Source organism: Fundulus heteroclitus, chromosome 4 (genome assembly GCF_011125445.2).
Source record: "Fundulus heteroclitus isolate FHET01 chromosome 4, MU-UCD_Fhet_4.1, whole genome shotgun sequence".
Classification (NCBI taxonomy): domain Eukaryota; kingdom Metazoa; phylum Chordata; class Actinopteri; order Cyprinodontiformes; family Fundulidae; genus Fundulus; species Fundulus heteroclitus.
The window spans coordinates 12,397,050-12,410,694 of record NC_046364.1 but is presented as its reverse complement, the minus strand read 5'-3'; the positions used below and the strand labels follow the sequence as shown (position 1 = coordinate 12,410,694).

The 13,645-nt window shown below is 40.9% G+C and overlaps 1 protein-coding gene across 3 annotated transcripts in view; it reads right to left on the bottom strand.

Annotated features, from left to right (window-relative positions):
- Positions 1-740: 740 nt before the first annotated feature.
- Positions 741-13,645, bottom strand: part of pcdh17 (protocadherin 17) — a 69,405-nt gene continuing 56,500 nt past the window's right edge. For all 3 annotated transcript variants that reach the window (XM_012873513.3, XM_012873514.3, XM_036136067.1), the window contains exon 5: positions 741-5,308. In XM_012873513.3, coding sequence (XP_012728967.1) covers positions 4,611-5,308 — 698 coding nt within the window. In that variant the 3' untranslated portion in view covers positions 741-4,610. The remainder of the gene's footprint in view (positions 5,309-13,645) is intronic.

Here is a 13,645-nt window from a genome sequence, read left to right as displayed (position 1 = left end):
ACCGAGATAACTCTTGAGTGTAAACGGTAAGCAGACTGGACTGAACCGAGCTAGACGCAACCAGACCACGCGAAATGCAGCCCAGTTCCAGGTGTGGTCTCGGCCTGGATTTTTTTAATCCCGGTTATCTGAAAACAAAGAGCGCATGAGCAGACCGCGTCATCCCCTTACAGTCAGCTGACTGTCCGCGGTTTTTCCGGCGTGTCTGGCTGCACGTCCCGATTCACACTCCATTCAGACAAATTTCAGACATTCATAATAATACTAGCTTCCTTACCGTGCCACACGATTTCCAGATGATTCTGCTTAGCAGCGTGATGAACCTCAGCGTTTGTCGTTTCCGGCGTCAGTAAACCCGGAGTAGACGTTCGTTTGTCTTATCCACTTCCCAAAAGCCGACTCTCTCAAGTAAATTCACCAATGGTTGCCTTCTTCCCCTGACTCTCCGCAAACACCGAAATATCACAACGATACTCAAGCATAACATCCTGAATGTTACCGGCGCCGCCGTTTTGATTCGCTTGGTGCCGCCTTCAATCCCAGAGAGCAGGTAGTACCGCAGATCGTCACTAGGAGGCGAGGAAACCAAGGAACCGAGATAGCGTGGTGTGTAAACGGTCGTCTCGTCTTGGTTGACTGATCCAAGCTCGGACTGAGCTCGGCTCGGATCGGTTTAACAAAGGTAGTGTAAATGGGGCTTATGTCTCTACCAAACCAAACAAGGACGAGATAAAGCAATATTGGTTATTTCCTTTTTATTTGCGCTTTTATTTATTTTTTTTTACTTCAGATAGATCACAATGAACACAGCCTTTAGACAATAGCAGTTGAAATAATCCATACAAACAAAAATGGCTCTGGTCTTTTCACCAGCTGCACATGGTAGGGTGGAGCACCAATGCTGTCAATGTGGGCCCTGTGGGTGAGGGAACAACACCAACATCATTGGGTGCTTCTTTTAACGGACCAAAAGAAGCATATTGTCTGGTATGTGTCTGTGTGTGTGTTTGTGAAGCAGTGACTGTCTGAGTCTATGTGCACTTGCATCAGTGTGAGTAACAGACCAGAGGTGGTTGGCCACATTCAACGAGGCCCTTCCCTAATCGCTTGGTAAAGCCAACAAGTCTCAAGTGGGCAAAAAATATCACACTCTAGGCTTGAGTAATGCACTGCCAACGGTGTAAGATGCCAGTGTATAATTAGACAATAATGAGAGACCTCACATTACGCTCAATCTCTAAACTTCTGAGGCCAAACTATGCGTTGGCCCCGAACAGCAGCCTCTGCTCTATTAAACAGCAAATAGCCTGAGAAAAGGGGGCCATGGCTTTAGAGAATTCCTCCTATCGACTAGACCCTGCACATTTCCTCACCCTCGGGTTTGTAAGCGTGCAGACAGTGGCCGGGGCAAGGGAACGCCATTAGAGGGGACAGTACTTTGAACTGTGACAGCAAGAGTGAAAACAATGAATCCGGGGATGACTGCATGCCTGCTTTGAAAGTAGCAGTTTGATCTGAGTTGGAATGAAATATATAGGTGACAGGAGTGGAGGAAAAAGGTACAGAAGTCAGGAAAGCGAGCACATACCCAAACAAATAGAATGCCTGCTCTAAGAGGCAAAAAAAAAATAGCTACATGGGGAAAAAAATCATTAGGGCAAACATGGAAGTCTTTATTTAATTGTCATTGCTTATGCATTTACGTGAAATATATGTGTTGTTTAAATGCGCTGGTGTTTCCTGTCTGTATCAAAGAGAAAATGTGACTGTGCTGCCCTGTAAAATGTGAGGCCAAGGCTTACTTATTTCATCCAGATATTTGAAATGATAATAAAAATATATTGTATTCGAAAAAGAATAAATATTTTTGCTTCTCTGTCAAAGCCTCTAAGCCCCATCTAAAAACAACCCACTGCCTTGGTAAACCTGTACCGAATAGTTTCTAGATGAAAGAGAGAAGAAAAGGTAACAGTTGCTTTACCCCTCCGAGGAGAGAAAGCAAACAGTCAAAAAAAAAAGGAGAGATGTCGCTGAATGAATCGCAAAATGCAAAAAAAGAAGTCGAAAAGATGCAGAACAGAAGAATTATAAAATGCCCAAACACAGGAAATCCAAGAAACATGGAAGCGATTTGCGTATATGACAAGATGTGTTGTGTTTGCTGCTGAAACTCTGCTTCCAGCGTACTGTATCTAGGTGCCACAATAAGTCACGGTTCCCTCTCATGGCTGCAGGTTATGCACATTTACTGATTGTGGTCACATTTTCCAAAAACTCAGCCTACTGTTCTGTCTACTTTACTGTCAGGGATTTTTTTTTTAAAAGCACCCTGCTTTTGGCCTAAACATGCCAAAATTCTTAAAAATAAATGTTTTTTTTTTTTCCTTTTTTCTTTTAAGAAATCCTGAATGCGAAGACACCTGGTTGTACAAACCATGTACCCCAAACAGCGAAGATGTCAAATCCAAAGCAACTTCAGATTGAATTTCAGATGTCAAGTTCTTTGCAAAATATGACATTTCCAACATGTATTGAAGAAGAAGTACATACATAAACAACACAGACTGTTGAAAAAGAACCTGTTTTGGTCTTTTATAGGAAATGCACATTCTGGTGGACCAGGGCTTAAGAAGCAGTCACAAAGCTCCACAGATACAAGAAGCTCTCTGCAGAGACAGTAAGGCAGTTTCATGATCACCAAGGAAACCACTCCACTTTCCATATGGTGGGTTTCTCTTCTCTTTTTCATTTTTTTTTTTGGAAAGAAAGTAGAAACAGAATGAACAGAAAATATGCAGACTTGTTATTGTTAAAGAAAATAGCTGCCTTATAAAAATTTGCTCAGTAAAAATAGTCAAACTGTCTCCTTGTTGCTTTTTTTTTTTGTTGTTGTTGTTGATTTGAATCGTCTTCCAGATCAGCTGGCTCATTACGCTTTTAACAGTTATTGTATTTGATCCAGCTGGATCTCAGGGTAAAAAGAGGCGACATCTCAAAAGCACTGAGGCCAGCCTGCCTGCAAAGATGCAGAATAGAGATGAAAAAAAAAGGAAACACCAACAGAAACCCAAACTAAAGCAAACTCACAGAGTTCGACAGCTACTAAGGCAACTTTTGCCAAATACAATATAAGCCCATGTATATTGCAACACAACAATATATTAATTTAATAAAATACACAATATAGCTTTTGTACACATAACAATTTGGCTCAAATGCACAGAAATTGCAGAAAAATCAATAAAAAATATGTCAGCTTTTTTGATGTAAACACATCTAAATTGGATACATATACACATAGAATGATATTATGTATAGTGATAATGTGAAGGGACATTTTCTTGTTTTGTCATATTTTTGGATATTTGTCTTTGAAACAATGGCAGTGTCCTTTGCAGTTTTTCCTTCGAAACTTCACAGCTGACCTTAACTCCAGGACACGTTTCACTTCAAATTCCTCTTTTTTTTCTCTCTCCTTATAAAATGTATAAATATTTCGCTGATATTCGGACACTATACATGGATTCATACATACAGTCATCTATATCACCATATAGATAGTATCTTTTCACAGCCGAGGAAAGAAATGTCCCTTTTTATACAAGTTGAGTGCCGTAAGGCATAGTCACACACATGATAATTCACTGTACACAAGGGACTAAAAGCTGATGTCGTACATGGAGAAGACAAGTCCACAGATGGGCAGTTGTGTCTGAGCATTCGAGTGGTTTGCGCGTGGTGCTGCATCAGCGCGTGTCAATGTGTCGGCGTGTGTGTCCGCAGGGTGACGGTGCACGTGTCATGACGTTGGTGCGTGCGACTACATTGCTCAGCCACATGAACATTTAAATAGAGGTGTGAGACAGACACAGCTTACACATGTAGTTACAAAATGACGGGTGAGACATGATTTACACTGTTAATAAATCCGACTGAAACAGATTCGGCTGGTCCATAACAACCCCCTCCCCCCCCTCCCCCAATAAAATCTCTTCTGGTATAGATCTGGTCCATCACACGCTACACTTTCACTTTGTTTATTAATTTAAAAATGAAAACAACAGGTAAAACTTGTGTTGCGTATTCCCGTCTTTCACTTTTGCAAACAGATCAGCTTTTGTTTCTCTTGTTCCACATCGATTGTCGTGTCTGACCACAAGGAGTCCTTTGTCGTTTAGTTTCAATGTCCAACACGCGAAACAGAAATCCACCGACGCACACTTAAAAGGATATGTAGGATTTCACGAAAGACCATGAACAACACACGTATGAGCTGGTGGGCACTTAGATAAGAGCTTGCGATGTGCCAGAGGCTTAAACCCCTGCAATTTGCTTAAGAATCCAAAAAAAGTTTAAAAATTCAGAAAAAGTCAGATGTCAGTTCCTTTTTTTTTTTTTTAAGTCTGTTGTCACGTGACTGACGTAATAAAAGTTTGTCTGTCCAGTGTTCTTACTTTTTCTACAACAAATACAGTGAAAACAGCTCTAGTCACAGGAGCCATTTAACCTTTTCAATTTATTTTGGTGACAGTTTTGGCATTAGGGTCCTTGGAATAGCAACAAACCTCCGATCTTCATATCCCCTCCTCCTTTCGTTGCAGTCCTTTGAGTCACTTTCTCAGAGTGCCAGTGGCCTCGCTTTCTCTGCAGTCCTGCAATAGTTTGTCGATGTCTCTCACCACCTGGTCGGCATCCATTCCGCCGTGGTTGGAATCTGGTTCCGCCTGTTCCAGGACACACTCCATTTCACCTGCTGCCTCCTGGCTGATTCTGGAGCGGGCCTCTGCAAGCACCTTGGCCACCGGGTCTGAGGGAGGCAACGATGGGTAGACCCCTTGGTCTCTTGTTTGTTTAGTGGGTGACAGGTATTGACCATCAGGTGGCCCGTAGTGGACAGAGCAGCTGGCTGGGGGAGGTTTACCCTCAGCACCATCTGCTGGGCCTTTGACCGCGGAGCAGGGAGGCATTGCGGAGCAGCCCTTGGTAGGGCTGCTGGAGGCTGAGGGTACCTCCTGCAGCAGGGGGCTGAGGGCGCGTTTTGCTTTTAGGTAGGGCTTGACGTTGGCGACCAGGATGGTGTGGTCGCGTCTCTCTTTGCCAAAAGTGCAGAATGTTTTCTTGCCGTTGGGGTTGACAGTCTCATAGGTGTCCGTCTCTGCAACCGCCTCCATCCCGGCCGGCACAAACATATTGTTGCGGTAGTCCACGCCTTCCGCCTGGTTTCCGCCTGCAGGGAACTGAGGCATCCAGCAGCGGTCAGAATGACCCAGTACTCTGCACTCCTCTGTGCAATTCAAACAATCCTCATCTGCAGACAAAAAAAATACAGGGAGGGGATGGATGGAGAAGAAAGCAACATTAATATCAACAGTCTGTGTAAAAGGGAATAAAACCGCACAATGAGATGGTAATTAAATCTGACTGGTATTATAAACCGAAGTCAACTGGAGAAGGAGTGAAGGGGGGGAAAAATGCTTAAAAAAAGGAGAGCCAGCAAAACATGTCCCATTCTTAGTATACGCGTAAACACAGGCACATGTGCACTAAAGCACACATAGAGGCACACAGCTTTCCAAGGGAACTGGGGGACACCTGCTTGCATTTTCCAAAGCTCTGATCAAGGGGATGGCAGAACATACAGAAAAGATGGGAAGGGAGTGAGAGAAAAACAACAACGGTTCAGGTTTGGCAAAGGCACAGTGGCGTTATCATAAATTCATGTCATTGGGCTTTGAAGCCTCCCTAGATAGAGAGCCTGTGCCAAATGGCTTGTGCTTCTTGCCTGTGTGTCTGTGCCTGTTTGTTTGTGCGTGCCTTGTTGTTGCCTCGCGTGTGCATACGTGCGCATAGGAGTGTGTGTTTCTCTCTTTCATCTCTATTCAGAAGGATGCACACTTTGGCTGATTACGAGAGTGTTTGTGCCTGTGTAAAGCGGATCCAAAACTTGGTTAGAAAAATAAAATAAAAAGGCTAGATTTTTTTTTTGTTTTTTTTTACAACCGATGGAAGAGAAGGGGAAGCATTGTGTGGCAGAAAAAGGTTTTTGTTGTATGTCGGATACAGGGATTAGATTCGTAGACAATGTGACATAAAATGAAATCATTGCAACTAATTTCCTGTTTGCTACCACAATTTAGACATACAGACATCTACATACATATAGAGTTTATCAGTTGCTAATATAGCGATGTATGCCACGGATATGAGCACTTTCAGTTTGAATAGATTTAAAATGCTAAAATCAACTACAACAGCATTTTACTGACAAGTTATTGACCTGAGTACTTCATTAATCTCTAACTACTGACAGGTAAGGAAACTTTCTGATATTTTCGCAGAAATTTCATCTAAAATCCAAAACTCTCTGACAGAATTCAACAATGGTTTTCAATCAACCGCAAATATTCAAGTGAAGTCTCGGGTTTTGCCCCATAGGCGTTAAGCTCAGCACGCAACGCACAATTTCACAAACAAAACAGGGCCTGAACTAGTCACATAGTGAGAGCTTGATATGACAATATACTCTGGTGACATTGGACAATGACACGTGACAGCCGGCATTTATGCATCCGACAGAAGGGTCCGATAAAAACATTAGTTAAACAACGAATGGGCAGAAAATGATGGCTGTTAATGCGCTTAATGTTAAAGTCGTATGCTGAAAAGAATGAGAGGAACAGGAGGAAAAAGAAGACCGTGGTAAATGCACACTTGGCACGGCAAATCTCCCGTTGCTTGCAGCAGCGGTCACAATGTATAATGTTCACTGAATGTTTCCAACACCTCTTAAGGCTGCACAATATATTGCAACTCTTCCTTTCTCTATACATTCTATAAATATCACAAAGAACTGCTTTTACGCTTTATGGCAGCAACGTATTAGTTGCTTGTTCTTTTATGCTGCAGAAGTGAATTAAGATGTTTTGGTAAAGTCATTTAGAAATTACAGCTAACTTATTTCATTGCCAAAACAGCTAATGTCACCAGATGCTACTTTTTTAGTAAAACATGTTAAGCTGGGAATAATTAACTTTTTTTAAGTAGCTGGATAAAGTATCCATGTTTGCAATGAACCCAACACAGAAAAACTATTAACATGCCATATTTTGTTAGAAGCATTCATTGGCATTATTAAATTATCAAATTAAATGTTGTAATTGTTGTAGGACATGAGAACACTAGGTTGTTGGTGCATATTTCACACTAAATGGCAACAGATCACTGATTCAAGCTCCTTGCCAGAGAATTGAAAGAGTGAATTGAACTGAACAAAATATAGTAAGATGGCCGATAATCGCAGTATGAACCTGACTTATCGTCCCAGTTCATTTCTGCCTTCTTTATTTTTTCTTAAAGGGTGCTGATGATGAAATCCATCCTCGTAAAAACTGAGTTTGACAAAAGGCTGCTATCAAACACCCGATGTTCTTTGAGACCGAAATCGGAGGTTGGAGATTCTGAGCAACTCGTTGACACCAGGCTTCAAGCTGTTCTCAGATTTTGTTTACGAGGCAACTTTATATGGAGTAACAATAAGGCTACTTAGAGCCATGCGGTGCTTGAGCTACTATTCCCAACTTACTCAGGGAGGACAAAATTGCTCTTAGAAGCTGTAAAGCTACCCCATCAGCTCCATTATGCAATGCACAAGGCTCTATGGCATGGTGAGAGTGCTGCTTTAAAGACCACAAACCTGGGACTAATACAATCTTTCGTTGATGCGAATGAGCAAGCAGAGTAGACGTGCTTGAGTGCACTTGGCTTGGCCGTCTTTGCCGTGTTGCGGGTCAGCAGCACAGATTCCCAAGAGACTGCCCTTCCTAAGCTGTGGAGATGAGCTTAACACTTCACAAATGTTTGAAGAAGCCAAAAAAGCGCTGGCAGGGAGAGCCTGACATTTCCCGTGTCAAGGCAGTCATCTGAAGAGGAAAAAAGGTGAGCTGGAAAGTGGAGACTAGACCAACACAAAATGGACTACATTTAAATTGTGTAGATGGCGAGTGGATGACTTTACACACACCGACTGAGAGGCACTCATGTCTGAGGTTGTAAGAAACTGATTTTAGATTAGAGCAACAAAATATAAGCAACATGTCAAAGCCCAGAGATCGATGATTTAGTCAAAAGAGTGTGCATAAGAAATACAAACCTGGACACTATTTTCAACCACAGTACACTATTACTGCAATCCATCACCAGGATTCAAAATACAGAGCCGACCTCTAACAATGCGTATCTGTTGACAACTGCTGCCTTTCACCCACCCACGCACATACACACAAACAATTAACATTGCCCCTACAATGTCTACATGCTCTGTGAGGTGATCGTCCATTCAGCATATTAAAGCATAAATAATCCATGCAGACATATTTCTCTCTATTTAGTCGGAGAAAACCTCCGATAGATTATTCATGTCTCTGCTGCACGTACAACCTTGAGGCATTCTCCTCATATCTATGGCTAACAATATGACATATGAGAACAGGGGTGACATTCATCTCCCTCCCTCTCTCTCTGTTTCCTCACCCTGACTCAACCAGCTCTATGGGATGGGCAGCAAAGGCCTCCACCAAGGACACATTTGTCTATGATGATTTGGCTATTGGGGGGATGCTCTGCTTCTTCCTCTCCAGTTACTCTGCTTTTTAAATGCACGTATTGTCCAAGATAAACTACTACTACTGACAGATATCCTAAAACATGCCATGAATTGTCCCAAATTAATTAAATTCAATTTAATTCAAATATGCTTTATTAATCCCAAAGGGAAATTAAATAAAATTTATACAGCTCTCTGCCAATAATCTTGTTTAGGGCAATGGTTACTCCGGCAAATAGTTTGGTTCACTCTTTAATTTTAATTTACAACAGATGGTTAATAGGACAACGGATTATGAAAGCTTTGTTACCTTTCATGTTGCAGACCTACTACTGAATATCAAATAAAGAAGAGTTGTGGTCATTTCCTATTTGATTCCCTCACAGAGCGCACAGTCACTGTCTGGGTAACAAACCATGAAAACAGCAAAGTGCATGTGCAAAGAGCTCAATCATGCTATCCATTCCTGTCTGCCTCCAACTGTACAGAGTAGCAGCGGAAAGACGTTTCACTACATTTGTCACAGTGTTTTTCCTTTTCTTTCTTTATGTGGTAAAAAAAAGACTAATCCACTAAGCTGCCAGCATCCAGGGGAACTGAAGCATAATGTTAACTGCTGAGAGCAGAGAAAAAAAAAAACTTTGTTAATAATTCAAAATAATAATACAGACTTCAACGAGTATCTAAAACATTCTGTGGCCATTTTTGACCTGCCTATGACTGCCTGATACATCTATTATATGTTCACACAAAATCCTTAGAATCTTCCAGTGTTTCTTCTTTATCCAATGATATATACAGTAAGTACTGGCTTTGCCTGGCCAAAAAACAGGTCCTTAACTTTCAAGTCCCTCCCTAAAATGGGACATAACACCTTACCAAAATGTAATCAGAAACCCAAAAAGTAGACAGATTAAGACTTTGCTTCAAGACAAGTACCACTAAACTCTGATTGAATCCCCTGATCGGAAGTCAAGAACTATTGACAATTTTATTGTGGCAAGCTACAGAAGACACTTGACCCGGATCCCTGATTGGAATCAAATATTACACCTCGGGTGTCAACAAAAAAGGTTTAATTAAACTCTGTACACTTTTGTATCCTTGTGGATGCTTTCTTCACAGCAAGTAAACCCTGGGATCTTGACACAGGTAGGGTTATTTACCAGGCTTCCGGGCAGATTTTTAACACTGAGTGCCAACATTTAAGCAGGATTGCTATTACTGACTCAATTATTGGCACCACTGTTATAGATTTGTACAAACGATCTGAAAGAAATTGCTTTCATGGAGACTTGGTGATCCCAAGATACCGTTGACTGCAGCTAAGCTGCTAATCAGCTGTGTTGGAAAAAGGACCAACTTAAAATCTGCAGGGTCCTGGCCTTGAGGACCAGAACTGGACATGTTTTATGTAAATAGGAAGCTTGCATTTCCTGACATATGAAGAACTGCAATGCGTCTGAATTCAGAGGATGCATCCTTCAAAGACCACATCTGTAGGCCAATTAAGTCATAGTGTGTTGAGGCCTGTCTGAATCTGAAGGCTCCTCCAGACACGCCCGACAAATGCATCCTGCTTTCAGCAGATTTGAAGGATGAGTCCGGTGCTTCCTTCATGACCCACCATATCCCATGATTCATTGCGGGTTGAAAAGAATTCCTCAGATGGAAACAGCAATGGTGGAGGGGAATGGAATGCTATAATTAGAGCAGACCAGGTCTGTCTCAAGATGCAATCCCTGAATTTGGACACAACTCTGTACTCCTATGCTTTAACTGAGTAAGTCTCTTGCTTTCCTAATTTGAAGGGGTAGCTAAGAAGTACTGGCTAGTGCTACATCAAATTTACACACAAAACAGAATGTCAGTCTTCAGATTATTCATCCATCCAATCGTCAATAGCCACTTGTCCCTGCAGAGTCGCAGGGACAACAGAGGACAAACAACCATACATTAACTTCAGGTGACCTCACAGATTTTTATACCTACGAGCTATTTGCAGTAAGAACCTCTTTGTTGCAAGGCAACAGTGCTAGCTATTCCACCACTGTGTAGCTCTAGACAAATACTTGTATGTTAAAAGATGATTTAGTTTTAATGCTTTAAAAACAATGTATCATGGAAGGTGGTATATATCTGTAATTTTAAACAAAGACCAATGTACTTTTAGCAAAGCTGGAATAAGAAACCTTTAACTTCTGAATTTCAAAATAGTCCAACTAAATTCTCTAAAAACATGCAACTATGTATTTTTATACAATGTAAGAAAAATGTCCAGTTTCAACAGTATAACTCAAACTCAAATATAAAAAAAAGAAATGCTGAACCAAGTTATTAAAATCAATCGGTGTATCATTTGTTTATTCATTTCTTTTTAAATTGAAACCTACAGTGAAAAAGGGGGAAAAAAATAATATTATTTGTTTCATAATATGATATGGAAAAATGGAGAGCAGTTCCTTTTTTATTTTCATATTCATATTTCCCTGCTAAATAAAAACATGGAGCAAAGGGATAATGAGCGCATAAATTGATTTTTCCAATTTCTTTCTGGGCCACGAGGTGACCCGGAAGTCATTTTCTGAGGCTGGAGAGCAGCAAGTAAATATCCCAACAGACGACACAAGAGTACCATGCTAGCGCTTTATTAAAAACCATTCAATGACAAGCTTAGAAAGATTCTCGGACTTAGTCACATAATGGTTTGAAAGCGGTAAAACACATGCTGAATATGTGAAATTCTTCAGAAATGTTATTGAAAGGTTTCTGTATGAAGAACCAGTTGTGATGGCCTGTTACTGAAAGCAGCACAAAGAGTCTGAAAAAATAAAAATTAAATCCAACCATGACGATCCTTGTCCGTCGCAAACTTATAAACCTACTTCCAGGTCACCTCATAGCTTGAAACAAAATTGGAAACAATTTATTTATATCCTCGTTTTGAATTTGCTCCATGTTTGCCATATTTCCACATTATTTCATGAAACAAATTTCACAAACAAATAGTTTTTTCATTGTTGGTTTCAATCTTAAAAAATTAATGAACGAATGATACATGGGATGAAATCTCAAACTGAATCAGAGTAAAATCTGTTGGGCTCTCTATGGCATTAAGACGGCAATTCTTAATGCTACTCTGTTAGACAGGACACGTCAAATAAAAAAAAATAAAAAATTAAACTGAATCTACAAATTTTTTAAACAAACAGTTGCTTAGCTGGTGATCCCACACAAACCATCAGCCATTTTTATTACATAAGCTTCCAAGCACCAACTTGGTACAACAGCAGCAGCCAACACTAAACATCTTTGTCCAACTTATATTTAAAATCACACTTTTTTCCTTAAGGAGAGCTTTTAGTAGAGGACTGATGCTTGGTATGATGTGTGGAGGTGTGCATTGAAACTTGTAAAAGTGCTTCTGTGTGGACACTGTGTGATTTCCCTAAACAGCCTTTTCTCCCCTGAGACGCCTGCCCTGTAGCCCTACAAGCCCGTCCCTCCTCGCTTTATTACCCAGGCTGGTGATTAATGTCCCTCTGTCACACGCTTGTGTTCCCGAACAGGAAGGGATGAGAGCTGTACTCACAGGCTAATGCTAGCAAACCATCAGCGTTAAGCTGAGCGCTGGATAAAACAATGGAGAGGTAATATGTTCCATAAGGTTAAAAATGAGGTAAAACACTTCAAACTGATAACAGCGGCCGCGGACCATTTCCCTGTCATGCACAATATGAACCGCTAAAGTAGACTACAAGGCTGCAGAATTAACCAAGGTAATGTGTGTGTGTGTGTGTGTTTGTATTTGTGTGTAGGGGTTGTGTTGTGTTAAATATCCCTCAACCCACCCGAGGTGGACAGGAGGAGTGGCAGCTGACGAATTGAGCGGGGCATCTGTGACAAACCATGACTGCACCTGTTCTCCGGGGGGAGCTCACAGTGTGCGTTTGCATGAGCGTGTGTTTGGGCATTATTGTGCTTTTAATCCTCCCCGCCCAGCACTCCTGTCACCCTCAGCCAATCAGGTTAGCTAAATATTTGAACTGAGCCGATGAAAGAGTCTCCAACCTGACATGGCCCAACACTCAGCACACATCTTGTGACTTCTCAGTTAGGAACCCTTTCAAGCGTTTCAAGCTTTGGGCCTCTGCGATGTATCTGACCATTTCCCCGAAATAGAACACATTGTGATCCTGCACAAATTAACATTTCATTAATTCTTTTTAAATGTAGTGGTTAAGAAAACCTTTCATTTATTGTTTTATGATTTAATGAAAACGTTAAAATTCTTGACATGAACCTGAATAAAATGCATTCTATTCAGATTTATTTACAGACAAAAAAAACTGTTGTTTTCAACAGAACGGTGCTGGGAAAGGCGGCTGCCCTCTACAGTTGGCTGGTTTGTTTTGCCAGCATTATATCAAGTGCATGAAACTGCTGTCTGTGTGTACTCATCACAACTTGCAGGGGGACCTGCATTTGTGACCAAGGCTCTACCTTAAACATGCAAAAACACGAAACTCAGGTCATTATGTCATTCTAAATAATGATTTAACTGGTCTAAACATACCACCTGGAATCAGGTTAAAGTTCAAGTTTGCTTTCTTCAGACTGTAACACATTTTTCAAATGTTTGTATTTTATTTACCATAACATTTTTTATTTTATTTTTTTACATATTTTGGACAGACCTGTTTTTTGAAAGACAAGAACCTTCCTCTCTCAACCCTACCTCTTAGTCCAGATATGTGGAGAATACAGGAGTTGCTATTATTGGTGTTAGCATTACTGACAAGTTGTTCTAATGTTCTTGTTAATTGGTCAACGCCTGCACTTTGCCATGGTGAAAAAAAGAAATGCAGTTTTCTGTATTGTTATCTTGATTGATGTGACGTTAAAGGGTAAAAAAAAGTTTTGAAATTATATAAAAGACTACTAAGTAAAACCTGACATTGTAACAACGGGCATGTGCACTTTTGAGAGCTATAGTATGCTCGTCTTTATCTGACATTTAAAACACGTATTTCCACAGGGATT